Here is a 25,443-nt window from a genome sequence, read left to right as displayed (position 1 = left end):
AGCATAATGGGGCGACATTTATTTTATGTCGAATCAATTTCAGCTACCGGAGTTTGGAGTACCGGAGTAGCGCTGCAGTTGTGGAATCGTTGGAATCCCGCTGGCTCAGGAGGAACCCGACACTAACAGCACGAATTAATGAATTTGTGGACCGATCGTTCCGTTCGGACGGACTTTCACCGGCAGCTAACGGGCGTTTTTGGGTAAAGCCAAAGCTCACCATTCCGGAAGAAACATGTACCGCTGTGGTGGTTGGTGATGGTCGTAAAAAGACCACGTGGACAACGGAACACATCGATCGATTCTGGGTTTCCACTATGGCCCGTGTTTGCTCGGATGTGAATTATTTTAATCGGCGAAGAAGCATTTGAATATTCAAAATGTTATCAATGCTTAATTTAAGGCTATTATTGTGATTAAAAGCAACTGAGTTGTGGAGTGGGTAAGAAATTAATCAAATAGAGTCTTGAGACTTGAGACTCATAATAAATTAAGATTTTTAATTTTCAATTGAGGGCTCCAGTACACTTTGAATGTATGCATAACAATAACAAAGATACTTATCGCCCCTAACCGAAACGTCAACAGCGTGCTGTCAATTTTGATGTCCTACAAGATGTCCCACTGTCCAGTAGCAACAGTAGACTGCTACACTTTGTGAGGTTAAACAAATTTCTGACCAATTTCTGACAATATTTGCCATGGAGTAAAATTCAGGTCATAAGCACAAATCTAACCCAAAAATAAATCTGACTCCTGTGGCCAGCCACAACAACTGACAGTCGATCCAAATACATCCGACATTCAGCAGCAGCTGCTCCGGCCGACACTAATTGCCAATCATTCAATCAACCTCGAAACCAAATCGACATTGATGCCTAAAGGACGTGCCCATTCTCACTCTAGTTTTCACTCTGGTTTTCCCCCCCCGTAAGAGAGGGTGTCATAGGTGTAAATTATCCAATTAGTCATAGTTCCTGTGCCGGCAACTGGCAAAAGAAGCCCTTGATCGGATTTCTGGATGGGTTGGTTTATTCGATCACTTTGGCCTCAATTCCATATCACCGGATGAGCATCGAATGTGGTAGCTTCGAATGATAACGAAGTGCTTTTTACGAAGTGTGTGTGTGTAAGTTTGTGTTATGTTTGAAATTAATCGAAGGGCTGACTAGCTTAGAGTGTCGATGTGGTTGCTTTTCCTTCTTCCGACTGAAGCTTTCTTGAACTGCTGGTAAATATTTGCTCGTTGAAAGTGGGTGAAGAACTTTTGCTCGAGTTACAGAATCAGAATCAATCGGAAGCGTTACAGAGGATAACGAGAGGATTTAAGAAATGCCTAGACGAGAAAGCCTTATAGGATGCTCCCAGCTCTGTACTGCTAATTGGAATATTGACATTAAGTTTCTCTTCGGCTTTTACCCTTCCCAGTCCTAGCGAGATATTGGAGTAGCGTCAAATGAACTGCTAATCATTAGCAACAACCAAGGATTCTCTTAGTAAGCTTCTTGGCTGGAGACAAACTTACCCTCATTAGTGCCATTGGAAGTCTTCGTCGCAATCGAGAGTGCTGCCGGCAGTAGGATCACTTTGGCAGGTGCTTCAGTCTCCACCGACGACGACACTTCGTTCGTTGGCGACGGCTCCTTCCTGCTGAATGTCTGCAGCTCCGTACTTTTCATGGGTGAATCTTTCGCTTCGGATTCGCCCTTCCCAGCTCCGTTTGTGATTACCACAGTAGATTCCAGCGCTGGCGATACCTCGGTAAAAAGCATCTGAGCAAACAGTCGATCGTCGTCGTGAATGATCTCGTTTTCGACCAAAAAATGAACCTTCTTCCGGCCACTGGCCGATGTTGTGGATTGGCCAGAGTCCGGCGAACTATCGGCAGTAGTAACCGCCACCACAGGGAACGGCGTGGGGAGATAAAACTGTGAGCCAGAGATCCGCTTGTCGCTAAGGCTCCTAGCACTGATGGTGCCATTCTTCCCGAATGTGGATCCCTCCTCCGTACCGCTGCCGTTCGTCGTGAGCTTCGTCAGACGTTGCACCAGCGTGTGGTTGAGCCGGATAGTGTCGTACCCCGGATTAGAGCTCGTGTCCTTCTCCACCGTCCCGGACGGTGGCACCGCTGATGACATTGAGGACGGCCGTTTGAGGATCGATTTTATTGCACTTTGCGCCACCGCCGGATCGGTTGAGATCGGTGACGACGGGAGCGACTGTCGGCTGTCGTCTTCTTTGGTTACCACATCCGGCTTCTTCGAGCGCGGCGGCCGTTCGGGTGTACCGGACCCCACCGGTGGGGGCTGCTCCGTGCCGTTCGCTTCCAGCTCCGCCGTGACCGGTATCTCGACCGGATCGTACACAAACTCGTCGACATCGTCGTACACGGGCGCACCGGACACGCTGGTGCCCGAGTCATCGAACAGCTTGATTCTTTGGCCATTGATTGCCGCGATAGCGTTTGCCGGCGGGTTGTACCGGTTCGCGTACAGTGTGTCGAGGATGTTTTCGTACTTTTGCGAGTGCAGATCAAACTCGTCCCCGTCCGGTGAGAACTCGCTCAGCATGCCACCCGAACCGGCGGAACCACCGAGACCGCTCAGCGAGATCAGATCGTACGGGTTAACGTCACACCGGAGGATCGATTTGCGATTCTGGCCGGCTGAGCTATTGGCAGTCGGTGATGGTCCGTCCTCCAGCAGCTCTGCATCACGTTCCGGTTCTCCAACCCAACAGTCCTGGAACGATTGCTCCATCTTACCACTGTTCCGACCTCCAACACGTGATCCATTCTTGCTCAGTGACGGTGACGGAGATCTTGCTGCCGAGCCACGCTTCCCTCCGGACGTACTCCCGCTGCGTCCACGCGAAGGACTTGTACTCTTTGCCCGTCCTCTTAGCTTTTCTTTCAGACTACTCTTGACCGACTTCGATGCCCCACTACCACTACCACTACTCTCCGTCGGTTGCGTTAATCTCGAACGGCGCATAAAATCGTACGGATCCGGATTGCCATTGCCCAGAATCGTTGGGCGAGCCTTTTTGCCGTACGTTGAGGCCAGCTTTACCGTCCCAGCGCTGGAGCGGATCGGTGGTGGTGCAAGATAGGTGGCACCGGACGTGAGACGTACCGTGCCACCGATCGGAGCCAGCGGTAGCCGAGATCCCTTACACTTTTTGCACACGCTAGCCTTTTTGATTTCACGCTTCGTGCCGGTTAGATACTCCGGGCAGCAACAGATCAGTACGGCCACTTCCGGTGGTGGAGGTGCCGGACAGTACATCGCGGACAGGTGGGGATGATGTGGATGGTGTGGTGACATGGCCAGGGGCGGTGGCATACCGCGCACCGTCCCGTACACCCAAGTCTCCGCGTACTTCATCGTGGCCAGCTGCTGCACATTGGAGTGTGTGGACGCGTTGGTGCCGTTCGAGAGCGAACCCGGACCGTTGCTGGTGAAGTCTAGCGACGGGTCATAGCCACGGGTACCGAACGGTACCAGGGCAGAACCGGCGCCGGTGGGTCCGTTGTGCGAACCGTTTTGCTTGTCTTCGATCGTGGGTGATGGCTTGCTAAGCTTGAGACGCTGGCCCCATGTTTTCTTGCTCTTGTCTGGGGTGGGCTTCGGAACCTGTGGAGTAGCAAGAAGAGAAAGGAAGGAGTGTTAACATTGTTGTAAAAGAATTTATTGATAATTTCAAGCTTGTAATAGTCAAACTGTTTAAATCTTTATATGTTCAAATCAAAGAAGAATTATTCTGCATAAACTTTAACTTCAAAGATTCCTCAACCTTTTTTATTCCTTGAAGAAACCGCGTAGGAACTCTCTGCAATATCTGTCTGTATACCTTCCAACTAACCAACAAACAGAAAAACCAACCAACTTCACAAAAACCACGATCAATGCATGTGCAAATTTCTCAATTTCTTCCGAAACAAAAAAAGACCCCTGAAATCAAATTCCTGCGTGCTGCAATCGAGTCCGTGCGAGAGCGCTCGAGGATTTTCTCGCCACAACGTTACGCCTTCGCACATTCAATTTGCCGGCGTTCTTGATCCACGTTCACCACAAGCAAAAGCAGCAGCAGCAGCCAACGCTTCCGGTCACGTAGCGTCGGTGCCAGGGTTCGGAAAATCAGCACTGATCCTGTGGCGTGAAAAGTCCGGAAAATGGCAATGCCTTGCGTTTCGTTATGCAAGTTTTCCCCGGGCAGCGAGCAGGCGTGAGATTTGTTTGTTCCTCGTGTCTAAAGTCTAAAGTGTACGGGTTGGCTTAACTTCAATATGGCCGCAAAGTGTCGAAAGCGTTTCCTACCCCACCGCTCGCTTGCGGCGTGCTGTTCGGACGGTGATAATTTTTGTTGCCAAGAAGTCACGCTGCCCTGAGCGGAGGAGTGCGTCAAAACGGAACCGTCTCACAGCCAGCATTCGGGTACGTGCGTTTTGGGTGTGCGACGATGCTCGTTTTGATTTTGTTAGCCACATAACCTCAAAAAGTCAGAATTCTTAAGTCGCTTGGGTTTTTGGGGGGTTTTTTTTTTTGGGGGCGAAGGATCAAATCACACCCACACGGTGGCGTGTCAAAGTGTCTATCGAACGCGGCACGTACTATTCACGCGGTTATGACCCACGACGACGGGATCCGATTTTTGTGGTCTGTCTTTTTTTGCGGATGGGGAACCTACGACGGGGACTCGGCGGACAAATGAGAGTTTTTGCATCGATTCGCTTCGGAACATTGATCCGCCACCTTCGCCAGCGTCAAACCACATCAAACTTTACGAACTGAATCTCGTCGTAAAATGCGGTTCGAAAACGTCCGCACTCTTCCCGATCCGGACTCCGTTCCGGACTCGGTATCGGGAGCGAGAAAATTGGAACCGTCTCCTGCTTTGCATTAAATTGCTTCAGTAAATGAACACGAGCGACGAGCGACCGCTGCTGGCTGCTGTGGCCCAGTACCTCCGTTCTAGCCTAAAACTGATAGCGATTTCACGTAAAACAAAGCAATTTGCGTAAGTTAGCAACGTTATGGTTCGGTTGCTAAGGGGTGCTAAGGTTGGTGGGAGGTGGGCTGGTGGGAGGACGATCATTTCACCACCCCAAGGATGGAGCAGTGAAACCCGGATTTTGTCCTCCCGAAATTTGTACCTCCAGCCCCGACGCTGCAAAGTAAATCTAAATAGTATCGATTTCAACACCAACCACTTCCACGGAAAGTGTCATGTTTGATTTTCTCATTTTCCCCCACACCCTTCCTTCTCACCACATTTTCACCCCCCCCTGAAGCTACGAGGACAGTTTTCAATTTTCCGCCCAAAGGAATATGCGCCCGGCGCGAACGAAAATGGAATTTCCGATTTACGGCATCGTGAGTTCCGCGTTTTCCCTGGCACTGTGTGTCTGTCTGTGTGTGTGTATTCATTCCTGTTCTAGCAATGCGGATTATGGCGATAATCTTGGCGGAGCTTTATGAGAGTATTTACACATGATTTTACGACCCACCCGCAGCCGCGGGACACTGCCTCTCTGCCTGAGCTGGGGGCTTTTAGTGTCGTTCTTCTTCTGTGTTGTCTTTTCAACCGTCGGAGGGTGTTTCGTGTTTCTGAAAATCAACTGGGAATTATGAGCTGGGAAAGATTGAAGAGCGGCCTGAGCAGCAGCGCCACGATGACATCCGCTACATTTATTGCATTTAATGGCGACCGCAGCGCACGAGACACGGTTTAGCTTTTTTGCGTTGTGAGTGCTCGGTGTTGTGGTTTTTGGCGTGTCGACAGTCGTGTGTGTGTGTGTGTGTGTGAAGTGTATTAAATCAGACGGCAGGGTATACTTTGTAGACGGAGTTAGGTAAAGGATTTACGAATAGCAGATCTTCGCTATGGGAAAATTTGATTAAAAGGGCGATGTTCGCCTTTCTGTTCAATCGAATGAGAATCTCTCTCTTTACCACCTTTAACCTTTTAAAACTACCTTAAAAACGATTTAAGTCCATTTTTAAGTAATCAAATAAACGATCATAATAATTTTAAATAAATCATCGTAAAAAACTAAGAAAGAAAACATCTTGAAATCGTTAAGTTATTTTTTTTTACATTTAAATCGTTCCATAATAGCGCAAAAGGTTCTAATTAAATTAAAAAAAAAGTCATTAGTTTAATAATAACAGTCTGTTTGTGCATTAAATTTTATACCATTTCAATCGGTGAAGAATAATAATTTTTATATTGTGAAATGCCTTTAAAAGCTTAAAGACTTTCTCAAAAATATGGAATTTTTAAACGTCTTGTCTAAACTGTTTTCCTTCTCCTAAAAAAAGGTACACCTGACCGAAAATCAAACAATAAAGCATACACCGCACGTAACACCGGTGAAAAGTGAAGGAAAAACCCGCACACACGGTTCGAACGACGTACAGGTTCGGCCGGCCAGTCTTGCCGAAGCCGAAAGAAGCGATCGTAATACTAATAAACGGGTTCGAATGAAACTCAACCTGACGCATGTAAAGCCAACCTACCCAACCTCGAAATACACCCTCCACTTGGTTCCGCTTATTTGCACCGGAAGCACTCATAAGTTCCGGCCGTTTGGTTCCAGTTAACCTTTTCCGCCTGGTTCCGATTTAGCTTCTGGTGTTCGCTTTTCTTTTGGTCTCCTGTTACAACGCTGAGTTGTCTTAAGAGGGCCATAAGGGGAAGAAACGCAAGATGATGCACTCACACACACACAACGGACAGACAAAACCTCAAACATAAACGGTTCGTTTCTGAAGCGAATGTTAGATCGGTGCCGGTGTGTGTATGATCCCATTTCCATATTGGTTTGGTTCAATTTGAACGTTCGGGTTTCGGGCGAAGGAGTTATGTTACGGCGTATGAATTCAATCTACCGCAACATGGTCATGACCGGTACGAACCGGGCGAAAAAAAAACACGAAGGATTCACCAGGTAAAAGGCAGGTCGGCCGGAACAGGTCAGCGAAGGATTCAGAAGCGTATTGAGATTTGTTGAAGCGAGACGATGCAATGAGAAGTTGATTACGATTGACGGTGAAGTTTCGGTGATGATAATGTTTGAAAGTTTGAAGCGTTGAAAGTTAGGCAGGGACTGAAATGGGATGAGTATTAAAGGGGGGTGATTGAAGATGTTCACTCAACACATGTTTCTTTTCGTTTTGGAGAAGGATTAAAGAGAAGAAATTTAGAAAGTTATTTAAATATAATTTAGACCGTTTTTGAGGATACTTTGCAGAGGTAAAACTTTTTGAACAATTTAACTAAGATTCTTTATGTAAATGAGAAAATAATCACAAAGCATAAAATGAAATAAATTAATAACAAATAGAATAAATACAAAGTAAACAAATTAAAAGATAAAAAATGCTTAATAAATATCAAAGCATATAAGTAAAAACTAGAAAGCAAAAAACTAGAAATAAGAAAAAAAAACTATAGAAAAGGAAAACTAAATAAAATAATTAAAAAAACTGTTAGTAACACAATTAATAATAAATAAACTTAATAAAACTATTTAAAAAAGAAAAAGTACAATAAATGTTAAATAATCAAACAAGAACACAATAAACTACTTCTGCACCCAAAATTATCGTTTTTTACCTCCAATTTATTGTCCCTTTTCTTTGCCTTTTTCTCGTACCGAAACTTAAACCTTTACAAGAACCGTTCCCCTTAAATGGTGCAACGAGGATCACCATGTATGCAAATTGCAAATGCAACACATCCCATCACCCAGTATCTCCCATTCCCCACACGGCCAGCAAACAAGACCACACAAATTACGTCCTAAAGGTTGCAGCGTACGGATCATGTTGAGTTTATTTTAACTCGTGTGGCTAAAAAAGAAAGAAAGGAAGAAACATATCCAGTCCTCGCTCGGTGCCCATTCGTTTGCCGTTCACCGACGCAGGAAGAAGAATTTGCGTAAGATGGGCTAAACTTTTCACCGGAGAAAAGTTAATCAAATTAAAATTGCAACAGTCAAGGTGCAGAAATATGTTTCGCGCCAGCAAACTGGTAGAATAGTTTATAGATTGGGCGGGAAGGAGGGGGAAGTAAGGGTGGCAGGGTGGTTGAGGTGGAGATGGCAAATGGCAGCAAATGAACATGATCCAGGCCGTGTTTGGCTGTGTGGAACGATACACACACACTGACACACTGACACACGTTCCCCATTGAATATGAGCAAAAGTTGAAATTCATTAAATGTAAATTTCTGCTCGGATGCGGTAAAGGATATGGGAGCTTTCTTTTTTTCTTGTACTTGTCATTTTACGCTTCACTAATGTATGAAAAGGGGTGGGGGGTATGTTTTGCTTTTTAATTCCTTTTTTTCCTACTCTCCACAAGGAACGCATTTGAATAAAGTTGAGAAGCAAGAAACCGAAGCGAAACGCAACGACCGACGGGAGAGTTTCGAGCGACTAGGATGCGTTAAAGAAGAGTTTGTGTGAGCGAAGAATATGTCAGCTGATGAAAATTTACTTTCATGAACTAAAGCGGGTGTTTTGGGGGGGTTGGGGCACGGGATGTTTTGTTGCAGAAAGAAGCGAAAAAAGCATGCCCTCTACGGTGCTTCTACCCGGTCATAAATATGTATTGAAACTTTGGGCACGCGGATAAAGTTGGCCAAGGATGTGTTGTGGTTTAATGTTTTTTATTTTAATTGAATAACAAGCTGAGCGGCAGGTGGGGGCGTTATGAAGGGAGGTTGCTTTTGAAAAGTCATATGTTGTATACACACACAAACACACACGCGTGTCGAATGTTTAGGCTAATAATGTTGTGCTGCTGAGCGTTACCTACGCAAACGGAAACATGAGTAATTTAGAAGCCAAAGGTTAAGTTTTGAATTATGCCTACATTGTTTCACTTCAGCTTTTAGTTCGCATTTTCACGATGAAAGCACTTCAGGTATGATTTTCTTACGATATTATGAACTTAAGGATCGAAAAAATAGGTTATTTATAAAAAAAAACAACTCATGCAATCGTCTTGAGTACTAATAAACCTCCTTTCAGTACATTCTCTTTCTATAATAATGTTCATCGTGCACAGGGAAAATATCACAACTTATGTTTGATTTCTAAATAGAAAAAGAATTCTACAAATAATGGCCACCATTTCCCCAGCGATCCTGTCCCAATTAGCTGGAATCGGGGCCATGGCTGCCATAGACATAAATGTTCATAAGGTCTTGGTTTAACTTTTCCTGGCTGTCAATAATCAGTGACAACTTCACCTTGACTTTAGATTGAGAAGCAAAGGTCCTCCTGGAGATATCCGGTCAACATGCTATATGTATAAATGCCCATCTTGTCCTTGTCCATTTTTGCTTAAGATTTAAGTTTTACAGGGATAAAATCACGTGGAAATACAGCATTTGATTGTTGCAAATTTCTGATAAATTTAAAGCGTCGTACTAGACTATCGAATGGCTGGCTCAAGACGTTTTCGTCTTGCTCATAAAATCATAAAAAATATTAAAAAGGTAAAATTGGTCACATTATTTCAAACTCTTTCACTCAGGAGTAAAACTTATAGTAGGGCTGAATGATCCTGTTCTGCAACAGCTCCTCCAACACAATTGATAATTATTAAATTTATTGACTTCACATGACGTCACTAAATTGAGCCTAAAATCCGTATATTTTTTGCATTTATTAAACCCTTTAATAAGGTACCATCTTTAAGGTCATTTTTACTGGTACTAATTTAGACAAAAATATCTTTTCCACATGGTCTACTTCTGATCTGAATTCAAATCTGATTTGATGTGAAAAGTGGTACACAAACAGGGAATAATTCATTTGTGTTTTTTCATTAATCAGTTAGCTAAGCAGGCTCACAGCATAATCAATGTTCTCTAGCTTTCCATACAAGTCAAGTTAAATTATTATAAAATAAAATCAATCTGAAGAAAATAAATTTTTAATTCATTTTTTGAATAAGAGAGTAAGTAAAGCCTAACCACAAATTAAAAAGCTTAAGGTTGATTTACAGTGTATAATTGCCATTCTTCATGGCAAAAGAAATGGCCCGGATGCAAGAATACATACTCTTCGAAAAGTAACTATACTTCATACAAGCTGTAATCATCAATTCCAAAAAGAAGAACACACTCCTCAGCGCTATCAAATGAACAATACGAAAGTATGCTGAAGCACTTCCGGTACACAAATCACATCAAAAAAACAAAAAAAAAGTAAATCACTTTCGGTGGTAATAAAATCGGAAATGGAAAAGCGCTCGAACGACTTTTTTTTTTCTTGGGAACGATATGTTCACCAATCAAATTTACGATAACCGTATTAACCTTTTCATTATAGACCCGTCTTATAAGCATAAAACAGAAGAGGCGCCGGCACATTACATAAGTATCGCAAAATAAAACACCGAAGCCATGGGCCAAACAGCCGAGCATCACAAGCCGACCATCCAAATCGATTATGGAAGAGAGTGTGGAAGAAAGGGAATAAGCCAATAAGCAAATGAAACCGTGACATTCAAAAAAGCGTCATCAAAGCGAACTGGTGTGTGCCTCTTGCTGCCGGAACCGGAAATCGAACGCATCCCGGAAGCCTTCGGACAGCGTGTTTAAAAATGTATACCAACGAACGACTACAAACGCCAACCCACCCGCGCACGTTCACGATTCACCTCATAAAACAGGCGTCTCATAAGGTCGCCGTAAAGTGAGGTACGGTTGTGCTTTTTGTTTTAAAGATGGGCGTTAAAATTTTGCCCGAATATAATAAAATAAAATCGAAACACGATTCATTTGAATTTTGCACACCACCTTTACCATGCGTTCCTTATGCTTCGCGCAGGGTTTTGTATGCTGATTTGGGGGATGGGATACAGTGGGATGTGAGGTAAGAGATAAATTTGCATATTTTTATCATCCCGTTCCGTGGAGGAACTTGCACATGCTTTTTTGAAGATGGAGACATGTGTTGGCAAATATTTTGCTTTCTTCGCAAGGATTTTCGGGGAACGAGAGTTTCGTTTCGTTCGAACAGCGGTTCATCCTCGCGCTTCTTCCGATCGTCGTTCCGGTGCCGGTTACGGTCCGATACGGCGTTAATATTATGGGACTTTCGGAATATTTGGAATCTCATGCTTGCGCATGCATAATACCTTCCCCGTTTCGATTATCAAATCGTGGCATATTAGTGCGTGCCTTTTAGAGAAGCGAAAAGATCGCAAAGCTATTAGCGATGTTACGAAATCGCTTGCACGCTTTTTAAGCGATCGGATGACATTTCCGATGTGATAATGTATATTTTCCTAGTTTTTGTTGCATAATTTGAGTGGCTTTTTTGGGTCTGCGGAACGAAAGTAGTCTTATGCTTAATATGATTGTAGGTGAAAGGATCAAGGCGCCGGCCTTAAACACAGCGACTTGAATTCTTCTAAATATGGACTAATTGTGAAGCTTACCAATTCCGTAAGCACTGTCCATCGTCCATCATAAATCTTCATCTTCCAACTCTCCTAAACTCTTAACTTTAGACTGACCCACAGAACGGCAAGCAGGCGCTCTTCTCGCAGCCCCCAAAAACGGACGTCACGTACGGGCCACAACTTCTTTGCCCGTAACTACCGGCTCACGTCATTGGCTTCGCTTTATCAATTAGGCCACCTCAATTAGGGGGTGTCCGTTTCACTTTTCCGCTAATTATCGATCCGCTCGATGTGCCATTAGTAGCGCCCGGCCCAATAATACGGACGCTCACGCTCAATCACACTTCTCCCACCGTAGCCCATATACGCCGGAAAGTATGCAATCACCGCCTCATCACATCGATAAATTGACGGCTAGCTGACGATCGGATGCTGGTAAAATTCGCTTTCGTTTGAGTAACAAAAAAAAAATGCGCTTCTTTCGTGCCGAGCCGGGTAGTGTGAGACCAGACATGGGCGTGGAAAGGAAATGACATCGTTTCGGGGTGGTGTTAAAAGAAGGCAACACGGAGACAGAGTCGAGTGGTCGAGCGAGGTCCGGAAAATGTCATCCCATCGATCGGCTCATCGATCGTAACCGGCGTTGATTTGAGTTGGAGAAACCCTAGATTGACCCTTGGCCATGCAAACGAACCAGCAATTATGTGGCTGGGTTCGTGGGGCCAAGGATGGGTTTCGGTTGGAACAGTTGAATTGATAATAATAGTTATACATGAGAGAACATTTTGCCAACGGAAAGGTTTGAAATTTAAGCATTCCTCTACCAAGTAAAAATAACCATTTTTCTGTAATGATTCTTATTTCATATTCTGAATGAGGACACTTTCCAATGTTCATTTCGTAGAAGCAATGTCACCGCGAACCACCAGGCACAATGCTTCAAAGTTTTCCCCCCATTTCCCGACTGATAAGACTGATACGATCAATCATTTCCCGTTCTTTGAGAGTATTCGTGAGTGTGTGTGTGTGTGTGTGCTAACTAGATGAAGTGTTATATTAACTTCCAACCGCGTCGTCCACACGGAATGTCATATTCTTCCGGCGGCACAAATTTCCGTGCTCCTGTGGGAGATTTTTTCCTTGTTCCGTTTTTCCCGAAAACGAAAAGGACGTCCAAGTATGTAGCGTGAACGTAGGGTGGCGAACAAAAAAAAAACAGAAATGTTCCACTCATGAACTAATTCCACCCGGTATCGCTTATCGCAGGATCGCACCGGAATCGGGAAACGTGCTCTACATTTGCCATCCTGACGAAGCAGCAGCCCGTACTAACCCTATCGAGAGTTTCATAACGTGAGCTACGATGACACGGCTTTGGCGTCGTGAAAATGTGAAACAATTCTACGATCGGATTGGAAAATGGGAGAAAAGAAAAGGCCGGAAGGTACGCCTTGCAAATTCCCCAAGCGATTTGGGGACAGTTTTTGTCCTTTCCGTGCTCCGGAAACCAGATATTCCGATGCTTGTTCCATGCGCCCCTAGAGGGCGAGAAAATCCACCGCTAGTGCCCTTGATACGATTGAACGAACGTGTGTGCGTGAACGTACAAGTTTTTTCTTGTTGTGCTGTAAATTCTCACCACCATTGGAAGGATATGACAGAATCGCACAAAGAATTCCGAAATAAAGCCGGAAACGAAACAGAAGTGCCGGAAGTGTGAATTCACCGGGTTTCACACGGGGTGTATAGCGAGTGGTATGCTTTACTGCTGCACCAACCAACGGCAAACGGAAGGACAATCGTTATCAGCACACAGTTTATTCTGTGTTCAACAACTCCGATAAATAGCGGTGAAAACAAGTCACCGGAGGCGAAATATTCAAGTGCTGGGTGTATGCCATTGCTTCGAAAGGTAGATTTAGTAGGTATTGGCAGTTTCGATTGTTGTAAAGCTAGGCGTTGATATGTGGAGGCTAGATATCTATTCCCTAGCCGGCACCAGGCATACGCTTCGGCATACGTTTCGTGAATGGGGAAGCTGTTCAATTCGCCGCGCACGGTTTGTTTGTAGGTAAGTGAGATAAAGATGCCTGTTCAGTGAAGGCTATGAAAGTGCAGGTGACAAAGAACTATTCGTAGTATAGTTCCTACCCTACCCTAGCGACAGCAAAAAATCTCATCCAATCACATTTAGATGTTTTGTTGTTCTAGAGGATTTTCCGTGAGCCTTTTGGAGATTCACCTTGGTAGAATGACTTGCTTTGCTGGGGGGACTATCGTGACTCGTCATGAATCGATCTTTTGATGATTCACCTGGACTGGAAATAATTCTATTCTCACTTTTTCCAACAGAAACCCAACTTTTAGGTATTCTGTTTTCTTCTGATTAGCCAAGTGCATTATTAACACGATGTTTCCACGTCCTCCTTTGAACAAAATGCCTTCTTTTGTTGATTCCAATAGTCTTCGAGTCTGTTGAAAAAAAAAAGTCTTCGTGCGCAATTTTCACGCATTTATACGCAATGTTCAACAACAAAAAAAAACGCCCAAGATACTTATTAACATAAATACAAGAATTGCTAAAGTCAATAACCATTACATTGTTATCCTCATTTTACTAGTGTTAGTCCTGAAATCGTGTTCTGCTGGTTGCCTACCGTTAGGCACAAACAAACAATTCTAAGAATGCATATTTTCCTTCCAAAGAAAAAACCTCCGCAAATAACTGTTTTAAGCTTGAAAACCCACTTGAACACACGTGGAAACCTCGATTGAATATTTCACTATCCTAGAAATCCGAAATTTCACTCATATCACTCAAAACTTCATTCAAAATTCATTCGCCTCCAATGTGCTTCCATTCAAATTCAAACTCATTTCCCTGTAACCAATCTCTAAAACAGTATTACATTTACTAGAAACCGACAAACCACCATTCACCATAAATTGTTGGCTGTTTTACCTGACGGAAAATTTAAAAGCTTCACTGGAGTTTCTAGCCATGTTAATGGAGTTGCAATGAACATATTCTTCACTGTAATTCTACAAAAAGTGGTTTACCATGAGCCATAAATATAGGAATCATTTTGAGGAGTACAATTATACGAAGCTTTCTCCGCTCGTTTTTCACATCTCGTTTAAATTTTTCAAAGAACAATTTTAGTTAAATTACAAGCGCTTCAATACACCTTTATGACGGTTGTCCAAAAATAAAAGAAAAAAATTCTGTCCTCATGAAAATTTCCCAAAAATGTAATCTGCGCATCAAACATTACCGGTAATGAGTTTTCACTTCCTAGCACTCAACCAAACTGAATTTGATATGCTGCTTTCCCACCCATTAACGCAACCAGCACACGACAGCACACGACAGCACACGATTGCATAAGCGTTGCGTTGCAGGTGGAATTTCTTTTGCACAACCCAACCCCAATGCCCGAGAACAATTGACCATCAAATGAGCATCAAAATGTTAAATCAACCGTTTTGCGTTCCTTTTTTTTGGATTGTGTTACCACCCGCAAGCAATGCATAATTTTATAACCTTTTCACTCGGCCGCTAGAGGGGCGCACACACATTTTCTGATTCACATTTACGGCCCACTGAAGCTCCATTTGCCTGCACCACGATTATGGTGTTTGTTTGTTTTCCCGCGATACTGTTGTGTATGTGTGTTTTGTGTCGTTTTTTCCCTCTTTCCAATGTTTTTTGTTGGTGAACGGCCCAAAGTTACGGTGGCTTGTTTGAGCCGTTCGTGTCAACTCTCGATAGGTGTGAGCATAAACTTTTTACACACCATTTACATTTGCGCATACAAGCCGGCGTTAATGAGTGTTGCGGGTATGCTTTTTTGTACTGTCTTTCTCGTGCGGTTTTTGTTTTTTTGTTCCTGCTATCTCTGTTTCGTTTTCTTGAGCCATTTAAATTTTATTTCGTAAAAAAGGTTTAACAACAGCACCAAGCTCTGTTTTGCTCATTACTGCCATGCCTGGGTTGGACAGAGTGATAGTAGCACGGGCTCTACTTTTTGTTTGAATGTTTACGACAGCATTTGCTTGCTTTTATGAGCTGCATTTACGGGCTTTAATTGTAACGATCAGGTTTTACAATCAATGCATTAGTTTAGGACACATTTATAAATGGAGGGCTACATGTGTAGCAGCTACAAGACAAACAATCCTCAATTTAACCCATAGTTTTCTTTAAAATTCCTAAGCAAACGCTCTCCCAATTTTAACTTACCCGATGGTGTGTAGCATTTGCCGGCGGATAGAAGTTGATGGGATCTACATTGACGGCTGATGGCTGATCGGTAGGATAGCGCCTCATTGGTAGATGGCTAACTTTCGCCATCTGATGGAATCATTCTGTAGAAAAACAAAAAGCGGGAGAGAAAAAAAAGGAAAAGTTTTACAAAACCGAACACAACACAACAAGAAAGCTTGTACAACAGAATCCCATCAAATACCTCCAATAAAATCTTGCTTTGAAAACATTTTTCTTTTCACCCGAAAATTTTCAACCATGTCACATTTTATCACCCACGTTCCTCCTGGATCGGCTCCGGGTGACAGATTTCAGCCGAAACCTTCCAACACACGAGATAATGCACACGTTTGCACAAATCTATTTATGAGCTTTTAATTTACTTCCGAGCGAACGAGGGGTTCAGCCCAAGCAGGTGAGTCGTAAATCCTCTTGACGACAAGTTACGGCGGCTGTTGTTGATACGGACAGGAGTCTTAAGAACAAGATGATCTGGATGAGATAGCAGTCGTAACAGTGTTGCCGGTTGGCAGAAACGCACACGAACGCGTTAGGAGTATTTCGTGCAGGGGGGAGAAAGTTTCCTTTTTAGCTTTTAATGAATTTATTATTAAGTTGACAAATGAGGTGGAAAATGGGAGTTCACAGTGGGAACGGTTTGACATGTTGAAATGTGCTCGGTTTTATGGCTGGCAGTGGTAAGAACTCGTAGGTTGGGAACTCGAAATATGGGACATTAAGATCATTACATTTGAATTATTCGTACGTCATTTTGTACGTTTTCAGACTCTTCATATAATTTGTGGGACTTATTGAAAGTCCAATAAGCCATTTCTTAGCTCACAACAAGGAAACTTAAAATAAGAAATAAGTTCATTTGAGTTAATTAATAGCCCACTGTTAATAGAATCATTTAAGATCATCATCAAAAGATTCAAAAAACAGATAAAATGCTACCAAAAAAGAATGACACGTAGAAGCACTAACTCTGAACCCCAAGTCCAAACTTAATTAGAATAAAACGCATCGTAAAATGAAGAATCAATCAAAAGCTCCAGCTCTCTATTGATCATAATTTTACAAGCTGAAATACGTCCCAGCGCTTCCCTCACGCATTCCAACATCTTGATACAATTCCTCTCCGTCTCATTCTATTCCATGCTACAGGGAAGCTATTCGAACCGAAAATCCCATGCTCAACCGATGATGCTTCGCCACACCACGAACCAGTCCCGTCCAGTTTGCATCAAAGCACACCAGACGAACGTCAACAAATCATGATAAACACGTTACTGCTTTCTAATTATCGATGATGATTTATTTATCGCAACGAACCATTAAATTGATTATGCTCCATCGACGGGCACATTACGCCACGGACAGACCGGGAATTCGATGAAGGAGGCCCATCGAAAGCTCCTCAGCTGTCTCCTTAGTCTCCCTGCGTTGACAAATGACAGCCTCGGTCCGTGCTTGTCGTCTTACGGGTGTTAATTTCTCCGTATCGCAGATAATAGCCGGACAGCCGGACCAGAACATTCCGAGCGGTGATGGCATCGTACGTTTGACAGCGTGCAGATGATGACGATGTTTGATATTGATTCAATATCTTCAAGGACCAGGGTTGAGGTTGAGCCATGTTGATGGTCGTGCGAAATACTTTATGAGGACACTGAGGCAGCTGTGAAGCTGGTTTGGAGCGACTAGAATTGTCGGCAGGGAAGGGAATGCGCCCTCCGAGAACACAGTATCGGACGATTGAGTGGCACCGATTAGGATGAGGCATTACGGGGTAGGATTAAATTAATTAAATTTCTATCCATAATTTACTGAGCCTGCATGCATGAACGATGCGGTTAACCGGTCGCGATAAACCGGCGTGCCGTTCTGATGAAGTAAGTCATCGATGAACAGCAGTTATGCAGTGGATGATTTATTGCTACTGTTTAGCGTTAATGTGTGGTTTTGGTTTGCGAGTTCATACATTTACTCCCGCTAAATGTAATGAGATTGATATAAATAAGAAGAAAAATGGGCATTACAACAACGCTCCCTTCTGCAGCTCCTCGGTGCATTATGCAGCACTGTTGGAGCACTTGCCTTGCCGTCCGATATAAAATATGTTCTGCATACACTTCACGCCGTACACACTCTGCACTCACAACGACGAGTCCGGTACTGCGGGTGAAATATTATCGTTCGAATGGTGGAATGTTAAACATCGTCTTTATGCGACTACCATTACATTTTACCACTGCCGGCAATTCCAGCTCCTGCTTCCGAACATTCACACGGGCCACCATTTGTCTTCTATTGTTGCATGGCCGTTCGTATGGTGAAAAGAAGCCTCTAACGCCATGCAACCAAAGTTCTATCCCTTTTCCTTCCGAATCCCAAACACACTAGACAAAGTTCTTTGCCGAGTAGCTACGGCAGCCGAAGACGGAAGCGCAATGTCTACATGCATTTTTTATTGCTCTGCCACGTGCTCCGGCCAACTATTGGCTGGCAAGGCACTTTATGGCTTTATTTGAACATTAATGAGCCTGCCGCTTTTTCCCGGGGTTGGAAAACAGGGGAAAAGAGGAACTTTTCTCGATGGAAAGCTTCCAGCTTGGGATTGAAAAATAGCAGTGCAGTGAGTAAAAGGCGGTGGCAGAGAGGCTAATGATTTGCAATTTGAGGGTAATTTTGAATGTTTCCTCGGGACAAATACCGTAACGAGGAGTGCTTTTCTTCAGTGCGGGAAGAATGAATGAGAACCGCATGCAAAGTATATGAAGATTTCACGAGCTTACTTTGAGTATGATGTAGCATGATTAAATTTCATAATTGGCAAATACACGAAAGGCAAACGCTTTTTCGCTTATAGGGAAAGCAGCATCACACATGGATGATGATCGTTATAAAATGGAGTTGAGCATGCCTTTATCGAGTTTTACTAAAACGTTTTGGAATTTCTTCTTTTTCGGGGATGTTTTCTGTTCAATAAATGTCACCAGTTCTTTTACTTTTAATAAGCTAGCTTGTGTGGTAAAGGGTGGGAATCATCATGCCAACCCCGAGCTCACTTTCTCCCCGATCATGGCCAAACAACATTTTTATTAACCAAAAATCCTTTATTTATGCCATCCGCACACGGTCACTCTAAAGCCGATCGGTGGACGGGTGTGTCGAAACAACAACCGCACACGGTGGTCACCAACCCGATCACGGGACTTCCGATCCCGATATGTGGTGGTGCATGTTGAACGTTTTCCTATAATAATCCGTAACATTAATCCACCGAACGGTTGTGTGGTTCACGTACATACGCGCAAAAATAGCCACCGCCACCAGGCAATCGATAATGGGTTCCCGGTATTTTTCACTTCTTTTTCCGGGGCGTTTTTTTTTTGCTGTTGTTGTGAACAACTGTGGGATTAGTCAGCTTAAGGTGATTGTGCGGTGGTTGAACGTTACGAGGAAAGTGTTGCACGCAACGATTACTGCACAAAAGCAAGCATACAAACATGGATTATTGGCTGGGTTTTTTTTTATCTTCGTTGGATATCTTTTTTTAATCGGTTTTTGATTGAAAAAGAGGCATAAATTATCTTAAGCTACTCTTTTTTGGGATACATTCCAAGAATAGTTTGGTTGACAAAGGTATAACAATCGGGGCGAACAGATGGCCGAGTTGATCGGTAATGGGGAATTCGCGACTCAAAAGATTCTAAGATCCAATCTCTAGAATGATCGAATTCAACTTCGAATCCGATTCAAATCAAAAACAAATTCGATTTGAATCTGATCGGAATTCCATAAGGATTGGATTAAGAATTGATATGGTTTTTATCAGAATTCGGAATGGATTGGAAAAGGGTGACTGGGCTGGAGTACTTGGTCAGTTGAGCGACCCCAAACCTTCATCCAACTCTATTCACCAAAAGGAAAAACAACCGGTGGGTTGTGGCTTCGAATTCTGAGATTCAGATCCTTTTACGATTGGGAGTTGAAGATTGGATTCATGAGATTCAATTTTTTCCGTCACTAGAGGCGATATCTTGGGGCGGTTCGGTGGCCGAGGCGAGAGCGACACGACAGAACCGGGGTTCAAATCCCATCCTGACCAACTTCCCGTACGTAGTGCTGACTACTTTACTACGGATAAAATAAAGTCACACGGCTGGAACGAGGATCAAATCCAATCCAGGCTACCTTTCCGTGTGCAGGACTGACTACGGGAAAAATCAAGTTACAGAAAGCCAAAAATAACAGGTCCAGTCCTTTCTAGGTCGATGTGCCAAGAAGAAGTAGTTACAAAAGGGTAACAGGAAAAGAAACAAAAAAAAATCTAAGTGTTTAAAAACAAAAAATAAATAAACTGTGATACTTTTTCAGAAAAAATGATTATGAATTATTGCAAATAAAACAATAAAATAGGAAAACAAACTGAGACAAAATAAAGCACCAAACAAAGAAAGATAAAAATAACAATCAAAAAGATATAAAATACTAACAAGATAAGCGATAAAATATAATCGAATCGAGCAATAGAAGAGAAGTAAAACTGGGACAATATAATGCAAAAAATCAGAGAAAGAAAGCGAAACACGATAAAGAAAAATAGGCAAAGAGGAAAACTGTGATGTGAAAGAAGAACAATATGATAAATTGTCGAAGAAAATAGAAAATAAATTAGAAAGTTGGACTTAATAACCAGAAGTAAAATTACACAAAACTCAGAGGAAAAAACCAGAAAACTAAACGCAATAAAGCCATCTAACTTAAAGAGTCTAGCAGCAATGGAACCAATCATCAATGGAAAGAGTACATACTGAACAGAGGAAAATTGAGATGCTTCTCAATTCTGAATAAAATATGAAACAACTACAAGTCAACCACAGTCAATTCTTCAAACCGCACACACACACATACCGCAGAAACTCATTTTCTTTGCACGCGAAGATCAAAAGCGCAGCAAAATAGCATAAAATTCTCCACACCACCATTCTGTGGCTGATGCTTTACAAAAGCGCGTAAACTATTTCACCACCGAGTGGGGTAATGTAATTGAGTTTTTGCACCGAACTCTTCGTTTCCAAAAAGGGAACTGATCCCGATTTTCCCACCACAACGGTGCCATCGTTACACCCAAAACTCGAAAGGTGGGGGCACGATGCGTCTTTCCTATGCTCCGATCCGTTCGGTAGCATGCGGTACGTGAATAGTATTTCAATTTTAGCGGGTGCAAAACATTTCTCCCTCGCACGTGTTTGGAGTCCTGTTCAACAATCGATGTTCCATTTATGCACGAGCTTTCGTTAAAAGAATTGCATCGAATCCTTTCTTTCTTGCTACCGCAGAAACGCGAAAAAGAAACCAAGAGCGAGTAGAAGAGAGAAAAAAGGCACGCGCTTATATCAGGATACGCATATTGAATGTTTCGATGTTCTTGGTCGGTGTTCTACGTGTGAGCGCTCGTTGCGCGAACTATCTCGCACGGTGAAACATATTGAACGGACGCTTGCAGCTGCAAAACAGGGGAAAATGAATGAACAGAGCGCTTACTTGCTTTTCTCGTTGATGGCATCGTCGAGACGGTCATGCATCTCGCTGCATCTCGTTGCCAGTGGCCGTGTAGTTTATTGCAACGATCTGTGCACCGATGTGCACCTGGCAGCAAACAGCGAAGATGCATTATGTTACGCTGGAACTAATTTAGTGGCATTCGATGTTTTTGCAAAGATAGCTCCGGGGGTGAATGATTCAGTAGATGAATGTGTATGGCAGTGAACATTGGATACTGAACAGTGTGAAATAACAAACTTTACTTAGCGTGCCAGCAAATGGGAGAATGTTGAAGCGATGAGTAGATAGTGATGAGTAAAATTTGATGTAAATTTTCATTCACGAGGAAAGGATGTTTCTTTCATTAGTTAGTTTGAACATAAACTGGGTTTTTTTAAGCAATACGGGTAGACCATAAGAAGAAAACAGAGTGAACGAACCATAAGTGATGTGTCAATCTAGGTCATAAAATTATTCGGGAAACATTTTATGCTATGGATCGTACAAATTCCATCCTATCCACTACCCTATATTTCCAACACCGTGACAACGTTGTCTTCTAACTCCTCTTACATAACGACGCGTCCCACCGGCCCGACACTCGGATACAATCTTCCACCGAGCCAGCTCGCGTAAGAAATTCAAATGAAATGGAAATTCGCTCATCGTTTCATAAACTTCGGGCATCACTTTCACTGTCGACCGGATCGACATCGACCCTCCAAAAAAAAAAAGCCACCCTGTCCATATCGCTGTTAGCACAACCTTTCGGCGATCGAAGGAACTCGATCGAAATGCATACGAAAAAATAAAACTGAGCTAAGCGTGTCGGTCTCTTGGTCCAATCTCAGCGCTTGCCAGTTGGCAGAAATCGCCAAAAACGGACAGCGAAGGTTCCCAAGCGCGACACGTTCGCTTGGACACGATGCATAAAAGGGAGGGAGTTTGGGCATTCAGTCATCCACCGGGAGCACCTACGATATGCACGCTTCGTGGGCCAATGCGAATCGTCACCCCGAAAAACCGGTTCCTTTCAACCCTACCTCGGTACGCAATTGGGGAGGACCGCTTTGGTGAGAAACTTTCTCGATTTTGATAACGCCCGCGACGAAAGTGAGAGTTTTCACCTGTGCCTGCCACCCTTTTTTCTCCCGTGCTTCCTAAGCCCTTTCACTCCCTACAAGTTGGTGACTCCGTTGACGGCCGGGCGTCAGTGATCGAATGTGATGCTTATCTTCTAGTCATGAGAGGACTTATGCCTCGTTCATCACGAGTTTGTAATAATCCATTCCATCGAGGGATGGAAAAAAAACTGTTCGTGATGCATTGTGAACGCATTCCATCCATCAGTCAGTCAAGTATAGCATCCGTCCAAATGGTTCAATGTTCAATTTAAGTCGTCGCATTGTGAGAGTTCTCGAGAAAACACTACAAAAAACTCATTCCTTAACTTCTCGTTGGTAAAATTTCGCGATTTTGGTGCAAAAATGTTTCGAAACTCTTTTCTTCCCCAACATCCTGGCCAGAGCTAACGGAATTGGAAAACTTTCATCAGTTCCAATTCACAAACGAGTTCTTGGAGTTGAATCACAATTCACCAACGAAAAAATTGGGGACTCGGGGTTGTCTCTCCAAGGGCTATTGGGTATTTCGTAGCCAAACTTTGACGTTCATCCTTTGGTTGGATTGATCAACAGCCAGACAAAGTAATTGAACAGGGAGATAGAAGTCACCACTTTTGAGTTTGAATAAATCGCCAGAAGAATCGTTTTTGTTTCGGGGCAGACGTTGGGTTTGTTTTCATAATTCGCTTCTGGTATTATCTTAGATTGATGAAAATAAGCTTATTGCAAGTTGCTTCTAAGAGTTTCAATTTCTTAACTATCCAGGAAAATTTCAACCAAGTAAGGCTACTTTAACAAATTCTCAATAAAAGCGGAAGTAACAGCTCACAAATTCTTCTCCTTTAAATTGCCTGAGGCACACAAAAAAATTAGGGCTATTTTCCATTCCACTACCCTTTCTTCCTTTTCGTTTAATTTTACCTTCATGCCTTGATGAACGGTCGGACCAAGTTTTTCGGTATCCTTTCGCCTTTTCCTACGGCTGGCTCACCCTAATCTAGTCCGCTAATCATCGATTAATCAGCCTAATTCGACCGGATGGACGGAATAGGAGGGGCTCGCACTGTCATGTTTTATGACCCGACGATTCAACAAAATTTGTACGCTTCGTTACAAGGGTCCCGGAGAACTGTTTCGCTCGGTGAGAGTGTTTTCCATACCAAGAATTTTGTTCTCAAACAATTTTTTTCTCTAAGTTTCAAGAAAAAAGGTTCGTGTTTCTTAGCCCGTTTTAAGGGCCATGGTTTTTTTTGCACTCAAACATTGAGTTAGCTTTCTGTCGGCAGCCGGCCACCAAGCAGCACCCAGTACGGGAGGAATGTGAAAACAAATCTTTTCATCGTTATGCACAATCGGGGTTTTTCTCAACAGCTCGAAGAGAAAAAGAAACAAAAGGAACGGTCCATCTTCGGGCAAAACATCTTTATCGCCAGGATTACCGAAGAACAAGACACGAAGAACAGACGGACATTCGGATAGAAAATTGGATGAAAATCCACTGCAATCGACTGTGAAGGATTGCGTTCGAACGGAACCGAAACGGGGAAAAAGAAAAGTGCCACCAGGAGCCCTCTTTCGGTGTTCGGAAGGAAAACCCCTGCCCACACGCGCCCAGAAAGCGTGTAGCAGAAAGTTTAGCTATTAAAGGATGCCCGGAGGAGTTGAGCAATTTGTTCGAGGTTCCAGCGCTCCTTGCCGACGCGCTTGGAGCATTGGTCGAAAGAAAGAGGGGGGGGGGGGGGGGGCAGTAGTAACGAGTTCACCCCCGGAGTGGTAGTAGTAGCAGTAGTCGAACGCCGTCGAACGAAACCACTTCATTATTACGCACTTTACGGTTTGTTATTCTTTCTCCCACGCTTCCGTGGGCTGTTGGGCGGGAATGTTTTTCCTGCGGATGGATGGGTTAGAATTGTAGGCCGATTTGTTGAACCACTAATTGGACCTCATCATTTCGCCGTTGCCGGTCAGTGTACGCTGGTTGCAAGTGCTTCAGGTGTGGGAAATTGTGGAAGTTTTTTTCCCTGTTGGAAGATAAAAGCTTCAAGGATGAATGCAAGTTTTATTAGAATCTTATACATTAATCAGAAAAGCTCTTTTAACAGCTGTGTCTTTAACCTCAAGGGATATATACATTTAAAAGATATAAAGAATGCAAGATTGAATATTCTCCAGAAGGTTGCTATCACTTTAACTCACGAGATCTGGTCTAGTATTCTCTGGCTTCCTTGATGTAATTTACCCATAATTCACGGTAGTCATGATGACTCTCTAAATGAGATTCCTCGAAGGACGCAACAAATTTTAATAGGCAGAGCAAGTAGAAAACACTGTATCGCTCTATCATTTCAAGGAAAAGTCTTAAGGTAGGGAAGGTCCTGTCAGATAAAGAAACCTTTTTGAAGAACTTCTTCTTCTTCTTTGGTAATGACAACCTCGAAAGGTCTCAGCCTATCATTTCTGTGACCCGCTGTGTCACCCGCTGTGCGCTGTGTACGGAGAAGCGGTCTGAATGAGATTTGAACATTGATCCAGGTAATCCTGAACACCTCAACAATCCTTTCAAGGACAAGATTCCTCATAAAATACATCTGACGTATATCACAGTGCAAGGGAAGTTCCTGAAGTAGATGAATCCTTACAACGTTAAGCTTTATAACTAGACTTTGGAGATCCGGTAAACGACGAGATAGCGACGTTTGTACACTCGGCAGGACCGAGGCTTAAATCTCATCCAGACGGTCTCCCCCTAAGCAGGAATTAGACTATCCAGCTACGGCTATGGTCAAGACATAGAAAGCTATAAATGGCAGGCCAAGACTTCGGAAGGATATAGTCCTAAAGACGAATTTCGAGATTTATCCTAGCTGGAGGTTTGAGAATTCAAGACCTCACCAACAGAATCTCTGGTCAAACCTTGGTATAGACGACTTAGAACTTATGAGGTCCACGATAAAAAGTATTGAAATCTTTCTATCTACGAATTCTCGCTATCGATATCGAGGAGTGTAACTATTGAAAATTGTACAGCAATCTTAATGGTTGAAAAAATAATTCAGAGCAATTTACGGTTGC

The 25,443-nt window shown here is 43.3% G+C and overlaps 1 protein-coding gene across 2 annotated transcripts in view; it reads right to left on the bottom strand.

Annotated features, from left to right (window-relative positions):
* Nucleotides 1-25,443, bottom strand: part of LOC118512694 (platelet binding protein GspB) — a 130,251-nt gene that overhangs the window by 9,284 nt on the left and 95,524 nt on the right. For both annotated transcript variants that reach the window (XM_036057501.1, XM_036057502.1), the window contains exons 5-6: nt 15,671-15,795; nt 1,526-3,635 (exon numbers count right to left, since the gene is read on the bottom strand). In XM_036057501.1, the coding sequence (XP_035913394.1) occupies nt 1,526-3,635; nt 15,671-15,781 (2,221 nt within the window). In that variant the 5' untranslated portion in view covers nt 15,782-15,795. The remainder of the gene's footprint in view (nt 1-1,525; nt 3,636-15,670; nt 15,796-25,443) is intronic.

This window comes from Anopheles stephensi, chromosome 3 (genome assembly GCF_013141755.1).
Source record: "Anopheles stephensi strain Indian chromosome 3, UCI_ANSTEP_V1.0, whole genome shotgun sequence".
Classification (NCBI taxonomy): domain Eukaryota; kingdom Metazoa; phylum Arthropoda; class Insecta; order Diptera; family Culicidae; genus Anopheles; species Anopheles stephensi.
Note: the sequence above shows the minus strand (reverse complement) of the source record. Positions and strands in the feature narration are given on the sequence as shown.